The sequence below is a fragment of the Natator depressus genome, chromosome 4 (genome assembly GCF_965152275.1).
Source record: "Natator depressus isolate rNatDep1 chromosome 4, rNatDep2.hap1, whole genome shotgun sequence".
In the NCBI taxonomy this organism is placed as follows: domain Eukaryota; kingdom Metazoa; phylum Chordata; order Testudines; family Cheloniidae; genus Natator; species Natator depressus.
In genome coordinates this window covers 58050286-58070342 of record NC_134237.1, presented here as the reverse complement: position 1 = coordinate 58070342, position 20057 = coordinate 58050286, and the positions used below count along the sequence as shown (strand labels likewise).

General features: G+C 43.5%; 1 protein-coding gene across 2 annotated transcripts in view; it reads left to right on the top strand.

Annotated features, from left to right (window-relative positions):
• Nucleotides 1–1603: 1603 nt before the first annotated feature.
• SH3D19 (SH3 domain containing 19) overlaps nt 1604–20057 on the top strand; it is a 118175-nt gene continuing 99721 nt past the window's right edge. For both annotated transcript variants that reach the window (XM_074950983.1, XM_074950982.1), the window contains exon 1: nt 1604–1804. In XM_074950983.1, the coding sequence (XP_074807084.1) occupies nt 1714–1804 (91 nt within the window). In that variant the 5' untranslated portion in view covers nt 1604–1713. The remainder of the gene's footprint in view (nt 1805–20057) is intronic.

The following is a 20057-nucleotide window of genomic DNA, read 5'->3' as shown; positions in this document are numbered from 1 at the left end:
CAGCAACCTGTCAGAAGTGGTGTGCTGAGTCTTCATTTATTCACTCTAATTTAAGGTTTCGTGTGCCAGTAATACATTTTAAAGTTTTTCGGAGGTTTCTTTCTATAAGTCTATAATATATAACTAAACTATTGTTGTACGTAAAGTAAATAAGGTTTTAAAAATGTTTAAGAAGCTTCATTTAAAATTAAATTAAAATGCAGAGCCCCCCAGACCGGTGGCCAGAACCCGGGCAGTGTGAGTGCCACTGAAAATCAGCTCATGTGCTGCCTTTGGCACACGTGCCATAGGTTGCCTACCCCTGATCTAGACTCCTTCACTACATAACCCTGGTTTATCCCCAGAGCACCATCCATCCTGTGTCAGGCAACCTTAATTATAGGCAGCACTACTTGTTCTGCCTATAATAACAATGTGAAACCAAAGACTCTATAACTTGGATATTTCTAAGGTGCCTTTCATATTGGTACCTAAGCACCACCACCATTTTTTGCAGCCAGCAGACGAAATTCAGAGATGAATCCTGGTCATGTGCAACTTGAGGCATATTGCGCATATGCTAATAAGAAGAGTAGGTTTTAACTTCTCATAGTGAGAACCTTTACTACTTAATTCACCTTAACCATAAAGTGCAAGTGTTTTTCGGAGCTGTAGTGCTCGTCATAGCAAATAAAAGTATAAAGGCAGCTAACCCTTTAAAACAGGTGGGCTGCTCTATATCCAGGCACCAGTCTCTTCTTTTCTGCCCTGATTTACACCCCTGGTTGCCACATACTGCTCAGTAGCATTGTACTGGGTATAACTCAGCTCGCAATTTCAACAATGCTTCAACAATGGGACTGGAGTCATAAATCAGCCAAGCGTCATTTGAACAGAGGCTCTTGTTTTGGATTATTTAAAGCAGTTTTTAAAGGTCTTTCCCGCTTGGTGAGGAAGAATGTGCTGCATTCTTGAAAGGACCTTTAAAATCCCACTCAATGCTGCACTGTTTAGAACTCTCCCTCCTTCAAAATGCTACCAGCTTGAGACAGCCCTGGAGATACGTAGATCCACAAGAGGAAAAAAAAATCACGTCCCTTTCCCTAAATAAAAGTTTTCAGCTACTTTAGCCTTGTAAGTGCAAGTCCATCTTCTTCCCCAGCTGAAGCTCGCCCCCTCCCTTGCATGCTGCAGCCCTGATTGCTGCTTTCTGCTCCAGGTACCTCCCCCTCCTCCTTTTGTTTTAGTGTTAGGCAGCAGTGGAGTTTCCTGTTGACACCGGAATATTGTGAATGGGCCGGAAAAGCAAAGGCCACCTTCTTTCATTTTCCCTTGGCTTTCCCGTCCCTCCCCAACCTGCTGGTGTGGTGTGGGTGCGCCTCTCTCTTTCCTCCCAACCTGCGTCCGGCTGAGCCTTGCTGGGGAAGGGAGGAGAGGAAAAGGCCCAAAGGGGATCCTCCACGCCTGGGCTTAAACTTCAGAGAAGAGGGAGGCGGAGAGAGATTTGCAGGGAGTTGCCGGGGCGGAGGAGAGGCGCAGGTGCAGAGTGGGGCGGCTCGGAAGGGCTGCTCTGCCCCGGGGCCGGCAGCGTAGGCCCCCCCCCCCCCCCCCCAGCGGTGAGGCGTTCGCTGCTCCCTCACTGAGCGAGACAAAGAACCCCCCGATCACGCGCTCTCTGCGCTTGGGCATGGGGGTGCCTGCTTTCTGAATGCCCCCTCCTGCCCCTCCTCGCTGATGGCTGAAGCCTGGAGGCTGGAGGACGAAGAAGGGGAGCTGAGGGAGCTCGGCAGAAGGCGCAGAAGGGGTAACCTGAACTCGGCAGCAGGTAAGCAGGAGGCTTTCAGCTGAATGCGGGGAAAAAGCCCCATTAAGCCCCGGAGTTCCGTTCAGTCCACCTACCAGTCTCACTAGCGGGTGCCCACGGGTGGGGCTGTGTTGGCTAAAAACAAGTGGGGCTTCAGATTAAGTAGAAATGTGTTAATCTGTGATTGACCGTTACTTAACAAATGGGATTTTTCCTTACATTTTTGTTTAAAATCCTACCTGGAAATGGAGGTTTTTTTAAAGGGTGGGAGGAGAGCAGGAAGGGGAGTCAGGGCAAGGTACAGTCACTTAACTGTGTTGTTCGCTTAATAGGCTCAACTGAATGCTTATCTCCTTGATGAATCAAAGGGTAGTCATTAATATTCAAAGGAAAGGTGCAGGGTCCAGCTTCCAACAGTTTAACTCTCAGAGTGCTGTTTGCCTAAATTGGATGGTTAAATATAAATTGTATTGATTAATACTTAAAATGCCCTAAGGATCGCCACCCCAACAGGGCAAACCCCACATTGCGAGTTGCCAGTGGGCAGGCCTGGATTTTCTGCATGCTGTTATGCAATGGAACTCCTCAGGGGCACAGGAGTCTGTCAACCTGGGGATGTAGGCCTAAGTGTCAACAATGTGCTTAATGCTGTACCAGACACAACATTACAAACAGCCCCTGCCCTGAAGAGCTTACAGTCCCAGAGAAGATGGGGTGCACTGGGAGACCCATGTGAGGGAATAACTTTTTTATTAAAAAAGGAGGACTTGTGGCACCTTAGAGACTAACAAATTTATTTGAGCATAAGCTTTCGTGAGCTACAACTCACTTCATCAGATGCATGCCGTGGAAAATACAGTGGGGAGATTTTATATACACAGAGAACATGAAACAATGGGTGTTACCATACACACTGTAACGAGAGTGTTCAGGTAAGGTGAGCTATTACCAGCAGGGGGGAACCTTTTGTAGTGATAATCAAGGTGGGCCATTTCCAGCAGTTGACAAGAATGTGTGAGGAACAGTAGGGGGAGAAATAAACATGGGGAAATAGTTTTACTTTGTGTAATGACACATCCACTCCCAGTCTTTATTCAAGCCTAAATTAATTGTATCCAGTTTGCAAATCAGGTTTTTATTATGTTTGTTTACTTTCTGCATTTCTCTCAGTGTAGACAATGGAAACTGTCTAGTCATTTTCACTTGACAAAACTAGCTATATATGTCAGTTTTAAGGACTTGCTCCAGCAAGTCATTCTTTGTGTAGAAGGAATAATTATGTACATTTTAAAACTCTTTCCATTGGATTTTTTTTTAAACTAGTAGAAAATATTTATGTTGATCTTAGATTTTGTAAAATTGTGTGTGTGTTCTCATTCTGGAGCTAAATTTGATCCCAGAGTTCACTTTAAGGTATAAAATGATTATACAAAAAATAGAGGGCTGGATTCTCTGTTGCCCTGTACTTTGTATAGTTGCTTATACTAGTGCAAAGGGAGTGTAAATTGCTACTATGTGTTTTAGTGGCGTTCTGCACCTACTTTGCACTAGAGTAAACGACTATATGCATTGCAGTGAATGAAGATTCAGGCCATGTCTACACTAGGAGCACTTTACCGTTATAGAAATACGTTGTATCAGTGATACTCAGACTGTGGCTCTCAAGCCACAAGTGGCTCTTTAATGTGTCTCCTGTGTCTCTTTGCAGCACATGATATTGAAACACTGTGTGATTTTAATAATAAATCTAAGTTATTAACCAATCAGGATGCTTTTACTATGTTATCAACCAATTAAGTTATCAGCTTGCACTAAGTTATTAATTTACTAGCTGTGAGAATAATCTATAAAAACTAAATATTTCCCCTGTCATTCACACTACTGTGGCTCTTTTGGGTAATGCTGATCGCTAATTTGGCTCCTGAACCAGAGATCTGAGTATCACTGCCTTATACTATGCCAGTAAAGTATTCCTAGTGTGGGCGCAGCTATCCTGGCAAAGCTGCAGTTTGTACACTTACAAACCAACAAAATATATTTCCATTGATAAGACAGCGTAGGCAAAGTAAGAAAAATGCCAGCATAGTAAAACCACTGCCTACAAATGAAATAAGCTATACCGATAAAAGTGCATCTTTGCCAGTGAAGTGAGCTGTAGCTCACGAAAGCTTATGCTCAAATAAATTGGTTAGTCTCTAAGGTGCCACAAGTACTCCTTTTCTTTTTGTGAATATAGACTAACACGGCTGCTACTCTGAAGCTTTGCCAATATAGCTGTGTTTACACTATAGAATTCTGCTGGTACAGCTGTGTTGGTCAGGACATAGTTATGCTGGGAGAAGTCTAGACATATCCTGAGGCCCAGTATTTTTAAAGATGTGTTTGAGAAAATCACTTGAGCTGTATATACCAAGTTTTCTTCTCCTCCCACCTCCCAATTTATATATATAATATATTTGGATTAAAAAATTAACTGCAGCTTACAGGCAAAAGGTCTAATGATGTAAATGATCATGTAAGTAAGGGTGAAACAAACAATGGGACTAATTAAAGTGAGAAATAGGGTAGTGAGTTATGCTGTATCTACCAATTTAAAACTTTACATTTTGTTGAAAGCAATACAGGCAACATGTGGTCTGCAATTTTAAATGTGATGGATACACATAGGCCACAGTTATAAAATAAAAGTTCAGTTCATACATGGAGATACAGATGTGTGAATGAGCACTACCTCAGTCCCGCATGTATAAGGTGTGGTTCACTTATAAGTAGTGTTGAGAACCTAGAGACATGTGGATTTTAAGAAGTTAAATACATAAAAATGGAAGAGAAAGGGAGGGGTGTGTGCATGGAAATAAAGAACTGGTATGCAAGGTAAAAGCACAGGTATGCTTCCTAAGGGTCTGACCCAGTAAACACTTGTATCTGTGAGGACATGTACTTTCATGAGTTTCCCCATTGTGTTTGCAGGATGGGGCCTTAAAAGAGTAACGAAGTGAAAAACTACACTTCTTACACTGCATTACCCACATTACATGTTATGGAGAAAAGGGACAATCTCTTCTTGGAAATACCAAGCAAGCCTTATAATAAGTATACTGTTGAGAGGGCAGGAAAAGATAGTGAACAGTTGGAAATTTTGGAAAATGCTGATTTGTCAAATCAACACGTTCCATTGGAACGTGTTGATTTTGATGAATATTCAGCAGAAGCTAGGCAGGTTTCTGACAGATTCTAGAATGGTGATTCTAAAATGAAGTATTGCAAACTTCCAGGTCTGTGAAAGTTTTTGGAGGTTCATCCTGATTCAGGACAAATTTTTTTTCCCAAGACTTGAAGTTTTTTGCAGGCCTGAAAGTCTGTTTCCTGGCTAGCTCTAAAAATGAATATTCTATGAGGGGAAAAGAATCTAATCCTGCAATGAGCTCCATTTGGCCAATAATAGAGAATGAGGATCATGAGACAGCATCTATAATCTAATGTGTTCAAAATCTCATACTTCAAACTACATTTAGTGTCTAAACTAACTTACTGTATTCAGCGTGAATTCATTTTAACTTCTTCAAGGGGGAAGTTGGATAGCTACAAATGTTGCAGACACTCCCTAAATTTCAAGACAACTTACAAGCTGTGAAAAATCAGTAACTAGTAGGGTGACCAGATAACACGTGAAAAATTGAGTCAGGGAGTTGGGGGGGAATAGGCACCTATATAAGACAAAGTCTCGAATATCAGGACTGTCCCTATAAAATTGGGATATCTGGTAACCCTAGTAACTAGGCTCATAGGCGCCGACTTCCCCACGGCCCGGTGGGTGCTCGACCCTCCCTGGCCCTGCCCCTGCCCTGCCTCTTCCCACCCCTGCGCCACCCTCACCCCACCTCCATTCCACCCTGTCCCCATTCCACCCCCTTCCCACCCCTATTCCCCCAAGTCCCTGTCCCTGCCCTGCCTCTTCTCCGCCTCCTCCCCTGAACATGCCGTGTCTCTGCTCCTCTCCCTCCCTCCCGGAAAGTCCTAAGCGCCACCAAACAGCTGTTAGTTGGCGGGGGGGGGGGGAGGAAGCACTGGGAGGGAGGAGGAGTGGGGGATGAGGCACGCTCAGGAAAGCAGGAGGCGAGGAGGGGGTGGCAGCAGGGAGAGCTTGGCTGCTGGTGGGTGCGGAGCACCCGCTAATCTTTGTGGGTGCTCCAGCCCTGCAGCACCCATGGAGTCGGCGCCTATGACTAGGCTTATCCAGTTCATAGTAAAAAGCTGTCATGATTATGCTGCAGTGTCCTGGTAATGTTATGGGTGTTCAGTGATAGAGGAAAGGATTTTGACTTTTAATATTGCCCTTTGTTTGCCCACTTGCTTAACCACAAATGTCTGTAATTTGCAATGCATTGTGTCATCTTCAGTGTGGATTAGAGAGGTCCTATTGAAGTTGCTTTTGATGTTTATAAGATTGTCATAGGACTCCTGGAAATAATTTTATTCCCACAGGGTGGCTGACAGTAAATGTGGCAAATAAGTTTTTTGCTACATGGATCAATAGCCTTTCTATACTTTTTTTTTACTCTGTTTCTTTTTATGGTTTTTTTTCAAGTGTTTCAGACTCAGTTTAGTGGAATTTCTTCAGTTCAGCTGGTCAATTTTAGGCTACTGAAAAAATTCATAGCTTTCTACTTATGTCTAGACCCAGTTCAGAACAGCCCTATTTCCTTTACACTCCTACACCAAACCTGTGCTAACTTGCTTTGGAAGCTTAGACCAATAAGCTGGGTCCAGTAGAACAAATCAAGATTGCATCAGAAGCATACCATCTCACTAGTCAATGTACAGTGTGACAGGGCAAGGCCAGATGGGTATAGAAAAGTAGTGGGAGACAGATATATTAGCTCCAGGCTAAACAAATCCCTGGTACCAGGATAAGTGAAGGTGGATCACGGGTATCTCCTGAGCACTCTGCAAGCGTTTGGATTCGGACCCCAGTTTGTGGGTTTTCTCTGGGCGGTGTACGCCTCCACAGAGTGTCTGGTCAGGCTCAACTGGACCCTGACCGAACTGGTCAGCTTCGGGCGAGGAGTACGGCAGGGGTGCCCCCTCTCGGGCCAGCTGTACACTCTGGTGATCGAGCCCTTCCTCTGTCTCCTCCGAAGGAGGTTGACAGGGTTGGTGCTGTGGGAGCCGGAGCTGCGGCTGGTCCTGTCGGTGTACGCTGATGACGTGCTCCTTGTGGTCCAGGACCCGGGCGACTTGGCGCAGGTGGAGGCTTGCCAGGCCATCTATTCGGCAGCCTCCTCCGCCCAGGTCAACTGGGTCAAGAGTTCTGGCCTGGTGGTCGGGGACGGCTGGCAGGCGAGCTCCCTCCCACCCGCCCTTCAGGCCATCCGGTTAAGCGCAGGTCCGCTGCTCTATCTCGGCATTTACCTTTCTGCCACGCATCCCTCTCTGCCGGAGAACTGGCACAATTTAGAGGGCGGGGTGATAGAGCGGCTCCGGAAATGGACAGGACTACTCCGGTGCCTCTCCCTTCGAACAAAAAAACTTCAAATCCAGACTCCAGTGAGAAACTGTTGAATTGGAATTCATTTGTGAATTGAATACAATTAACTTAGGCTTGAATAGAGACTGGGAGTGGCTAAGTCATTATGCAAGGTAACCTATTTCCCCTTGTTTTTTCCTAACACCCCCCCATCCCCCAGACGTTCTTGTTAAACCCTGGATTTGTGCTGGAAATGGCCCAACTTGATTATCATACACATTGTAAGGAGAGTGATCACTTTAGATAAGCTATTACCAGCAGGAGAGTGGGGTGGGAGGAGGTATTTTTTCATGCTTTGTGTGTATATAAAAAGATCTTCTACACTTTCCACAGTATGCATCCGATGAAGTGAGCTGTAGCTCACGAAAGCTTATGCTCAAATAAATTGGTTAGTCTCTAAGGTGCCACAAGTACTCCTTTTCTTTTAGAGATTGAAGTGTTCTCCAACTGGTTTTTGAATGTTATAATTCTTGACGTCTGATTTGTGTCCATTTATTCTTTTACGTAGAGACTGTCCAGTTTGACCAATTAATGAGTGGCTTTTAACTCCCGCCCACCCATTCCTGTCTATCAACTGGGAAGCTGATAGTCAGGTGTGCTCTAGGGCAACTAATTGGCTCAGTTGCTGTTGACCAGCACTTGGGGAGAGCAGCTGTATTTGTGGCCCACCACAATAATATCAGTGGCTATTCTAACCCTGTTGAAAAAAGGAATGCTCCCAAAGTGAGTAAACAATTACAAAAGCAGGCAATCATTTTGCCTATTCAAACTCTGTAAGGGATTGTAAAATTCCAGGCGTAAATTGACAAAAGCATAAAATGACACCAGTCTGTCAATTTTAACAGTCACTAAGCAGTATTGGAAGCTCCTAAGCACAAAGCGGTCTTTAAATTTCGTAACTTGGAAGTAACACTATATCTCCTGCCAAAGAGGAGGAAATGTGCTGTGAAAAGATGAAAAGAATGCATCTGCCCAGTAATGCATTAAGCTCTTTGGGTGAATATTTATCCTTGAGGCAGTTCCAAGTGATTGCTGATCACTAGAGATCTTCCAGTTATCATGAGAAGTGCATATTCTATAGCTTGTCAAAGAGGGAAACAATGAACTACAACCACCTTTAAAAAAAAAAAAAAATGTAGATAAGCTTCTACTTATGCCAAAAGAAAAGGAGTACTTGTGGCACCTTAGAGACTGCTACTCTGAAACCTACTTATGCCAAGTATCAGAGGGGTAGCCTTGTTAGTCTGTATCCACAAAAACAATGAGGAGTCCGGTGGCACCTTAAAGACTAACAGATTTATCTAGGCATAAGCTTTCGTGGATAAATTTCTGTATCTATGCCTTTATGTCAGTATGTTTATGCCTGTATCTGTAATTTTCACTCCATACATCTGAAGAAGTGGGTTTTTTACCCACGAAAGCTTACGCCCAAATAAATCTCACAGGTTTCAGAGTAGCAGCCGTGTTAGTCTGTATCCGCAAAAAGAAAAGGAGGACTTGTGGCACCTTAGAGACTAACGAATTTATTTGAGCATAAGCTACAGCTCACGAAAGCTTATGCTCAAATAAATTTGTTAGTCTCTAAGGTGCCACAAGTCCTCCTTTTCTTTTTCCAAATAAATCTGTTAGTCTTTAAGGTGCCACCGGACTCCTCGTTGTTCTTCTACATATGGTGTAAACAGAAAGAGGAAACAATGAAAGTTTGAGCCTGTCTCATGCCCAGCACCTTGTTCTGGTTTAGCGCTCCGTCTGTACCCCAAAAATGACAGAGCTGCAGATCAGTTCTGTCTACACTACAATATTGCACCATTTCAAGGTTAAACATTGCAGCTTAGTGTTTCTAGTACCATTTTGTTCCTAAAGCTTTATTATTGTCCACACAAATAAGTTTGCCAGAGTAAACTAATAAAATGCATCCACACACAGCACTTATTCTGTACCTATGTAGGGGGGGCATCTATTGTGTAATTCCCAGCACAGTTCTTGCAGCAGGTGCACAGCATAGGCAAAGGCACATACCTGGCAACATATTATGTATATTATAGCAGGAGTTGGTACCAAAATCCTATATTTAGGTTGCCTAACACTTTGCACCAGAAAAGATATATTACATGTCAGTGTTTGCCACCGGATTTTGGAATTTGAGAGTTAGAAAACACTGTGGCAAGAGAAGTGCCTATGAAATTCTGCTCAGGTTTGGCTTAAACTTTTGAAAATCACTATTAGCTTTCTGTACCTCGTCTTGCCAGCTAATTGAACATTCTAATATAAGGGTGGGCCAACACTATGACCAGTGGAGCAATGCTGCAAACTCTGGGGACCAGGAAGCCTTTCCAGGAAGAGGTGAGAGAGAGCCAGGCCAGGCTCCCCACAAACAACCCCTTTAGACTCCACACATGAGCCCACTGGCCCCTACCCTATTCTCTAGGGGCACCACATGGGGAAGGAGCTCTGTCTATCTCCTGAAGGGGAAAAAGAGGGAGAGAAACAGCCCAGGCTCCCCTGACCACACCCTAGACCCAGCATATGGCCCCAGCAGCCTCTTTCTCCCTTTTCCTGCTACCAGCAAACGTACTTAGTAAGCCCTGTACCTTGAGCTGAGGTTCAGAACTCAAATCCTAGTGGTGATGCATGATGGGGAGGTTGCTACAGTCAAATTTGTTTTTACTGTTTTCCTTTTTTAAAACCCTAAGGAATTACATTTTGCACACACACACAATTTTAAAAGAATGTTACTAAGTTGCAAAGTCAAGCACTTGAAAGTTAGAAATCCCAGAATTAAGGTTGCCCATGCCTGGTGATACGCTACCAAGAAGCATCTGATCAGATTAAAAATGTGCTTTCAGGTAATACCCATGCAAAGAATCACACGTTTTTACAAATGTATGATTTTGTACTCTGAATAAAACATTGGGTGGTGGTGGTGGTACTTAAAAACAAGCTTTGTTACGTACATTTCATAGGGTAATCTTTTATTTTCTTGAAATGTGTATCAAAGTTAGGGTGACATTATTGTATTTTAAGGATGAAATCTCTGCTTTTATGAGGTATCAAAACAGTGTAAATCACTTTAGTCCTCCTCAGGAGTAGCTTATAAAGCACTGTAGGAATCTATTCAAGATGTAGAAACTTCAAAGCAACTTTACAAAAAATTGATCTGATCTTTAAAAAGCTTTTACAAAGTTTTCAGAAGCCTGATGAAATTTTCATATAATATGATACATTTTCTATTTCTGAGATGGTTAACTCCAACAATAGATACTTCAAAACATAATTCTACTACACAGGGGTGAAAAATTTCAAAAGCTCCTAAGTGATTTAGTAGCCTAAATCTCATTGAAAGTCAATGGGATTTAAGTGCCTGTCCCATTTTTGAAAATGGGACTCGGAACTCCTGAAAATCTCTTAGGAACACCTGAAGATCCCTAGATCTTATTGGAATGAAGCAAATTAGAAGTTTCCAGGCTAAGCCTTTTTAGTGATGTGTCACAAAGTAATATTAAGAGAATTAAAAACGTAAGTTTCCCCACCTCCATTTTTAAACCCATGTCAGAAACTATTTCTCCAAAAAATTATTCCCCCCCCCCCCACGACATATATATGACAAAAGAAGTGCCCAGGGCCATATTTTGTGAGAAATTTGAAGGGTAGAGGGAGGACAGGAGACAAAAGTCAGCAAAACTTAGTAAGTAATCTCTAAAGGTCAGGTTTTAACATCTCTCTGTAAAACACAAGAAGAAATACAGAGAGGGATGATGAGTTTACTGCACATGCCAGGGATTCCTTGCATCCCTCAGTGCCCCCTCAGGCTCCCATCCCCCACTGGAGGCACACAAAAGCCCTCTGATCACTGCAACTCATTTCCCCCCAGTTGCTTGCCAGGGGTTGTGTGCATACCTCTATTGGCCCCAGTTTTCCTCCCCACCAATTTTTATTCATCTTTCTGTCTGGGAAACAAATCATTCAGCATGTGAATATGTAAACTATTGGGAGGACTAGCAGAGATGAGCAGGGGTATAGTTATGTTGGAAGGTGTTAATGGATGCCATCAACCAGTTCTTTGATTTATAGACAATTGCAGAGGTGCTTGAAGCTGTGGCTGTGCTAAAAAGCTGGCATGGGCTTCATGTGTACCCCATTTTGCCTATTTTAATTTTCTGATTTTCCCCCCCCAAATCAAAAGGGTTCTGGCCATAGATGCCTAAAACGTTCCCTGAAATTTTGGAATTGATTGGATTGGATGTGGCATTCAATGTTAGCATGTTACAGACAGACAAACAACAAAGTGTCATCAAGTTGACTGTAAGGCCTTCATGAGGTCAGCCAGTAAACTCTGAAGACAAAAAATTTATCAAACGCTTTACTCATGAATCATATATTAGATTTTATTTTTTAAAAAGAGGTAGGGCCAGTTTCTGCACTCATTTATACTAGTGTAAAAGTGGAGTCACTGCTGAGATCACAATTGATTGGTAGTGCCCATTCAAGGCTTCGTCTACACATACCAACATAATTTCCTCCTTTGACAGGATTACTGGTCTAGTGGAGAGAGGTGAAGCAGTAGACATGATACGTCTTGATTTTAGTAAAGTTTTTGACACAGTCCCACATGACATTCTCATAAGCAATTAGGGAAATGTGGTTTAGATTTAAACTACTATAAGGCAGTGGTTTTCAAACTGCAGGTCGCGACCCAGTACTGGGTTGCAGAATGTAAGGCACTGGGTCGTGGTGGCTCTGGTCAAAAGTCCCATCATTGGTGCTGCCCGGCTAAGGCAGGCTAGTCCCTACCTCTTCTGACACCGCTCTGCACCCTGGAAGTGACCAGCAGGAGGTCTGGCCGCTATGCGGGGGGCCATGTGTTATACCAATAAATTAAAAACCAGCAGGATCTTATTAAAGGGAAAAAGGCAAAATACCACATTTATTGTGAATACAGAAAGAATCATAGTAAGCAGTTAGTTACAGCTATAACATTCCATTCAATCTCATATTTATTCACACACACACACACACACACACACACACATTCTGCAAGGTTGTTATCATAGTTACCAGCCTTAGAGTTGCTCATGCCAAGCCACTGGCCAGGTGGCCTGGACATGAGGAGGGAGCAGGGCCTTGTCAGATGCTCATCTGATGCTCCTGGAAGTTGGTTTGCAGAATCAGACCCCAAAGTTCTCACTTTTTAGAGTCTATTTTTATAGGAATTTCTTCCTATGCCAGTCTATGGGAATTGCTTCATCATGCTGTTGCTGAATCAATCAGCAGATAGCACATTCCTGACGGCTCCAAGATGTTATCTTGTTCTTTGGTTCTCCCATTCTTGAGGCTGTTGGGTGGATTCCAGTCTGCCCTCTGGGGGTCCTCTGGTTATTTCCACTTGACGCCTTCTTCAGCCGATGGACCCTGGATTCTTAGGCTGGCACCTCCCTGATCATTCAGTTATTATCCACACCAAGCATCCATCCACATACATCCTCTATCTCTATTTTAATCACAATTGTTAATACAACAAAAGGGCGGGGAGTCTCTGGGTGCTGTTTCTGTTGTTAGAGTATTGCTTTGAGTCTCTCTCTCTGTGTGAATTGCTTTGAGAACAGACTCTGTCTTAGAATGTACTAACACAATTAGCAGCTTGCAAGTTTCACACATAGAGGGAGAGAAACAGTACCGAAAACCAAGAGACCTCTTAATTAGTAATACCCTGGAATTTAAACTATGGGGAATCAAACTCATTTGTGATTTTAATACAGAACTTCTTTAATATGATCCAACACATGGGGCTGCCCCAGCCCTGAGCGCCCCCCCCCAAACCTGGAGCCCCCTCCTGCACCCCAAGCTCCTCATCCCCGGCCCCAGCCCAGAGCCTGAACCCCCAGCCCAGAGCCCTGACCCCCTCCCGCACCCCAACCCCCCTGCCCCCTCATTCCCGGTCCCACTCACAGCCCTCACTCCTGCGCCCCAGCCCTGAGCCCCTCCCACACCCTAAACCCCTCATCCCCAGCTCTGTTGAGTTGCGGGCATCAACAATTTTCTTCAACTGGGTTGCCAGAGAAAAAGTTTGAAAACCACTGCTATAAGATGGGTGTACAACTGGTTGAAAAACCCTTCTCAAATAGTAATTATCAATGCTTCACTTCTTAAACTGAGAGGGTGATTCTATTGAAGTCCCATTGGGATTAGTTCAGGGTCAGTACTATTCAGTATTTTCATTAATGACTTGGACTGGAGAATGTGCTTATAAAATTTGCAGATGACACCAAGCTGGGAGGGATAGCTAGCGCTCTGGAGGCCAAGATTAGCATTCAAAATGACCTTGACAAAGTGGAGAATTGGTCAGAATGCAACAAGATGAAACTCTATAAAGGTAAATTCTAAGTACTACATCTAAAGAAGGAAAATCAAATGCACAACTGCAAACTGGTGAATAACTGGTTAGGTGGTGGTACTATTGAAAAGAATCTGGGGGATTCTAGTGGATCACAAATTGAATATGAGTCAATGTGAGGCAGTTGCAAAAAATAACGTCCTGGGGTATATTAACAGGAGTGTTGTATATAAGGCCCTGGAGGTAGTTGTCTCCCTGTACTCCGCATGGATGAAGGCCTCAGCTGGAGTACGGTGTTCAGTTCGAGTCACTACACTTTAGAAAAGATATGGAGGGATATGGAGAACAACAAAAATGATAAAAGATTTAGAAAACTTGACTTATGAGCAAAGTTTTAAAAAACTGGGCATGTCTCGTCTTGAGAAAAGAAGACTGAGGGGGGACCTGGTAACAGTCTTCAAATTTGTGAGGGGCTGTTGGAAGGAGGACAGGGATCAATTGTCTCCATGTCCACTGAAGATAAAACAAGAAGTAATGGGATTAATCTGCAGCGAGAGAGATTGAGGTTAGACGTTAGGAAAACCTTTTTATCAGGGTAGTTAAGCTTTGGAATAGGCTTCCAACAGTGGCGTAGCCAGGGGGGCAAAACAGGGGGAGCGGAGATAAAAAAAAAAAAAAAAAAAAAAAAAAGTGCCACCTGGTACTCGCCTGGCGGCGCTCCGGGTCTTCAGCAGCCCTTCGGCATTGGGTCCTTCACTCGCTCCGGTCTTTGGTACTGAAGGACACCCCTCCCCCCCCGCCACCGCAATGCTGCCAACGACTGGAGCGAGTGAAGGACCCGACACCGAAGTGCTGCTGAAGTACCAGGGGGTGGCGTCTTTTTTTTATCTCCGCTTCCCCTGACCTGCCGCCGAAGACCCGGAGCTCTGCCGGGTGAGTAAAAATTTTAAAGGCGCCAAGTAATTAAAAAGGCGCCACTTCTGCTTGGCGGGGGAGTGGCCACTACCCCGCTCCCCCCCCCAGCTACGCGACCGACTTCCGAGGGAGGTTTTGAAATCGCCATGACTGAAGGTTTTTAAAAACAGAGTGGACGAACACGTGTCAGGTATGATCTAAGTTTACGTGGTCCCGCTTTAACACAGGGGGCTGGACTTGGTGGCTTCTTGCGGTTTCTTCCAGCCCTACATTTCTATGATTCTATAGTCTTTGTACTGATGTAACTCTTAGTAAAACAAAAACAGAAACAATAAAATCACACCACAACAAAAGTTTCACTAATACAAAAGCTATAGAAACTCTTTTGGTTAGCACAATGTGATTTTTTTTCCCCCCACCCCCATTTTTGTTTTACCAAAAGAGTTAAACTGGTGTAACTCCGAATGTGGATACAGTTGTAGCTTATTACCCTTCCTGTAAGGGAATAAGCTGTACTGGTAAAAATGCATCTGAACTAGGGGTTGTACAAGTTTTGATGCATCTGAAGAAGTGGTTTTTTACCCATGAAAGCTTATGCCCAAATAAATCTGTTAGTCTTTAAGGAGCCACTGGACTCCTTGTTGTTTTTGTGGATACAGATTAACAAGGCTACCCCCGATACTTGACAACTTTTACTATCCTATTACAGTTAAAGTAGTACAAGTTTTATATGTACATAGGTGTTCTTTTTGGAAGAAAAAAAGGAGTAGTTGTGGCACCTTAGAGACTAACAAGTTTATTTGAGCCTAAGCTTTCGTGAGCTACAACTCTCTTCAATGGATGCATGACGCATCCGATGAAGTGAGCTGTAGCTCATGAAAGCTTATGCTCAAATAAATTTGTTAGTCTCTAAGGTGCCACAACTACTCCTTTTCTTTTTGCGAATACAGATTAATACGGCTGCTACTCTGAAACCTTTTTGGAAGGTAATTCTCATTATCACACCTTATAAATCCCCTGTGCTTTGAATGTAGACCCCATTCTACCTAATTTTCTATTGCTTTTTTGCCTTCTGGGATTTAGAAATCACTAATAGCTTTCTAACAAGATCTAGGGTATCATGTCTCCTAAGCGCTATAGGTAGGGCCCTCCCAAATTCATGGTTCACTTTGGTCAGTTTCACTATTTCAGATGTATATCTGAAATTTTACGATGTTGTTACCGTGGGGGTCCTGATCCAAAGGGGTGGGGGGGTCCCAAAGCTGTTGCAGGATTGCGATACTCACCTCTGTGCTGCCTTCAGAGCTCAGTTCTGGTGAAGGCTTCTAGAAATGGAGGTAGGTCCAATTTCCCCAGTGCTGCTGGGAGCACCCCAAGCGGGGTTCATAGCTGGTAGTCAGGGCCAGTGGTAGATTAATGCATGGACCCATGCCCAGGGACCCTGGACAGTCTGAAAAATGAGTGCCCCAGCCCTGGCAGGAGCCACAGAGTGGAAGCCCTGAGCCTCAGCAGGCACTGTGGGGGCTGAAGCCCCAAGCCCAGGCTGAAGACCCAAACCCAGGCAGGAGCCATGGTGGGGAGAGGGAGTGGAAGGTCCGGAGCTCGAGCACCCTGAGCCCGGGCAGGAGCCATGGGGCAGAGGTGGTGGCAGCAGCCCTGGAACTTGGGCATCTGGAGCCTGGACAGGAGCGGGGGGAGGGCGGAGCCCCAGCCTGGAGATGTGGCAGTACCTGTGGGCAGGTGGCAGCGGTCCCCAGCTCAGGTGCCCCCAGCTCCAGCAGGAGCCGTGGAGGGTGGCAGCCTGGATCCCAGCTCTGGGGCTACTGCAGCGTGGTACACCCTCACTTCTGCACTGCCTTTGGAGGTGGGTTTAATCTCTCTCCGATAACAGCTGTGCAGGGGAAGGACAAGTCCTGTCCCTCCCCAGCCCGGCTGATTATGGGGAGATCAGATTTCAAGGGGAGAGGCTTATTTCATGGTCCGTGACATATTTTGCACAGCCATGAAGTTGGTAGGGCCCTAACTATAGGACAAACAAATTATTTCTTTTTTGTGGAGACAGTGCATTACAGTGCATTTTAAGATATTTACATCTTTTCATGTAACAATACTGTCACCTAGCTCTATTGCAATGCCAAAGATTATTTAGAGATTTTAAAACTCTGGTCTGACAAAACAGAGTGAAACGGATTTCACTTTGGGGCCCTAATCCTGTGTGCTGCCCTGTGTGAGCCAGGGATTTGCCTTCAGGGGGCAGCACTGTGACAGGATCCCCACGGTAAAACCTGAAACTGGGGTACCACTATGCCCCCTTAACTCTCCAGCCTGGCTTTCTCTCACAATGCTTTGCTAGTGACAAGCAGCAAACCCCTCCAGGTGCTCAGTACAATAGCCACTCAGTACAACAGCATGTGGAGTCCCACGTCAAGCTAGATTGCATGAATTACTCTTGGGGAATTCTGCACCAAAAAATTGAAAATTCTGCACACACTGTTTTAAAATTCTGCATATTTTATTTGTCAAAATAACACAGTATAAACACAGTGGTTTCAATTATTTTGGTAATTTATTTAAACTACCATACAGTGGATGGAGAATGGGAGTGGGGAGCATTGGAAGAAATCTCCAGCCCCCCTTGCCTTATAGTAATGTAGCTAGGTTTGACCCTTTATTTCTAGTTATTAGTCAACAAATATATGCAGCCATATGCTCAATGTTACATCATAGGCAACTGAAGAGCAAGTGAAGGCTGGGGAATCAAACTCACAATTTATATTGGCTACTGAACATTTCCAGAAAGGTCAGTAGCAAACAGTTCATGGGGCACATTTTGACCGGAAATTTTTCTGTTCGAAAATTTAGACCAGTCCTAATCACTAAAGGACTATAAGTGTTTATAAGGTTATACTGTCCTTTACACCACTCTGGCAACATAAGGAGCCTTAAAACTTTTACACCTGTTTTATACTCCTGGGGGAATTCACAGAGACAATGGGAACAATTCACCAAGCAGGCAGGCTGCTACATTCTGCTCTGCCTGAGGGGACAGAGCCTGCCCCATATTATCTTCTCAGAAACACCCCAAAGCCATGCCCCTCCATGTCAAGGATGCCACAATAGTGAGTGAGAGGGACAGAGTGTGTGTCTCTCTCTCACATTCACAACTGCCCATCCTTCCCAGTGGCGGTGATTTATGTCTCTACAGACTGCTCTGGGTGCCTGAACCCATATGTCTGCGCTGCCAGGGAGGGGAACATGACTGCTTTTGTGGCTTCCTTTTGCTTCCCCATCAGAAGTCATTGTTCTGTGGGGAAGCAAAGAAATCTGCGGGGATGTGAATTCTGCACATGCGCAGTGATGCAGAATTGCACCAGGAGTAATTGAATGCTCCCTGAGCCACTCACGAATCACACAGAGAAAGGCACCAACAAATCTCCCAAGCACCCAGCAGATTTCCCAAGCACTTCAACCAAAACACACTGTTTTAGGTAAAATATAAAACAGATTTATTAACTACAGACAGATTTTAAGTGATTGTAAGTGGGAGGCACAAAAGGACAAAGATAGTTGGCAAAGAAAATAAAAGGTAAGCGCATAGTTTAAATCTTAAACCTTATTACACTAGGTAGTATCTGATCAAGCAGTTTTTATTATCCCACTGTATGTTGCAGGGAGTTACAGTTTTTAATACCAGGGTGGATTTGATTTAAATCACTAGTCAGGAAGACTCAATTTAATCATGAATTTCTACATAAAAGTGCATTCTTGTCGGTTGTTATAACCTTAATACATATTCTTCACAACTCATAGATGTAGGTTTCATTTTTAGAAGGTACACACCATACATTTTTAAGTGATTTATTTTGAAGACTTTTCAGATTAGTTTTACAGCTATATCAGAAAATGAATGATTGTTTGGTTATTTCATTTACCAAAGGTAATTGAAGCAGATATTTATGAAGTCACTGGGAGGTGAACTATGTCCAGTTCAACAGGTTAATCATTAATATTTGGAGGATTTTCTTGCCATGCTTTATTAGGAGGAGAACATCACCAGACAGACATTTAAATTGTTTTATTTAACTAAAACGACAACATTATGTATTCTGGATTTTTTTCTTCAACAGCAAACATATAATATTTTAACAAAACAAGCATATGAATTTTTGAATATAGTTAAACGTTCAAGTTTTTTAAAATCAGGTTTGTTTTTGTTAAAATTGTTTTTAACTAAAATTGTTAATTGAAATTTTTAAAAAACAAAACAAAAATCAGCCAGGTCAACATGAGAAACTTAAAATATTGGCTTCTGCAGCTAACTTAGTTGTCTTCTCCTTCATTTTCCCATTTATTCATAATCTGGAAAAGAAAAACAAGCTTTCCTGCTTTTTCAGGTCCCAAATTGTCATAAATATAAAGGGAAGAGTAAACCCCTTTAAAATCCCTCCTGGCCAGAGGAAATCTCCTCTCACCTATGAAGGGTTAAGAAGCTAAAGGTAACCTCGCTGGCACCTGACCAAAATGACCAATGAGGAGACAAGATACTTTCAAAAGCTGGGAGGAGGGAGAGAAACAAAGGGTCTGTGTGTCTGTCTATATTCTGTCTTTGCCGGGGATAGACCAGGAATGGAGTCTTAGAACTTTTAGTAAGTAATCTAGCTAGGTACGTGTTAGATTATGATTTCTTTAAATGGCTGAGAAAAGAATTGTGCTGAATAGAATAACTATTTCTGTCTGTGTATCTTTTTTGTAACTTAAGGTTTTGCCTAGACGGGTTCTCTATGGTTTGAATCTAATTACCCTGTAAGGTATCTACCATCCTGATTTTACAGGGGGGATTTCTTATTTCTAATTACTTCTATTTTTATTAAAAGTCTTCTTGTAAGAAAACTGAATGCTTTTACATTGTTCTCAGATCCAAGGGTTTGGGTCTGTGGTCACCTATGCAAATTGGTGAGGCTTTTTATCCAACATTTCCCAGGAAAGGGGGGGTGCAAGTGTTGGGAGGATTGTTCATTGTTCTTAGGATCCAAGGGTCTGGGTCTGTAGTCACCTAGTCAAATTGGTGAGGCTTTTTACCAAACCTTGTCCAGAAAGTGGGGTGCAAGGTTTTGGGAAGTATTTTGGGGGGAAAGACGTGTCCAAACAGCTCTTCCTCAGTAACCAGTATTTGTTTGGTGGTGGTAGCGGCCAATCCAAGGACAAAGGATGGAATATTGTGTACCTTGGGGAAGTTAAGCTAAAGAGGTTTTTTCATGCAGGTCCCCACATCTGTACGCTAGAGTTCAGAGTGGGGGAGGAACCTTGACACAAATGATTTCTCAATTTGGAATAAATTAGTCCAAAGGAAGAAAATATTCTTTCTACACTGGCAGAAGAAGCTACTGCTGTTAAAAGTGAGATGGTCACTTCAACAGTCTCTGAATCAAAGTGCTTAAGTGACTTACACCAGTTCACTCGTGTGACTTTTTCTTTAAAACATCATCAGCAAACATTTCTTG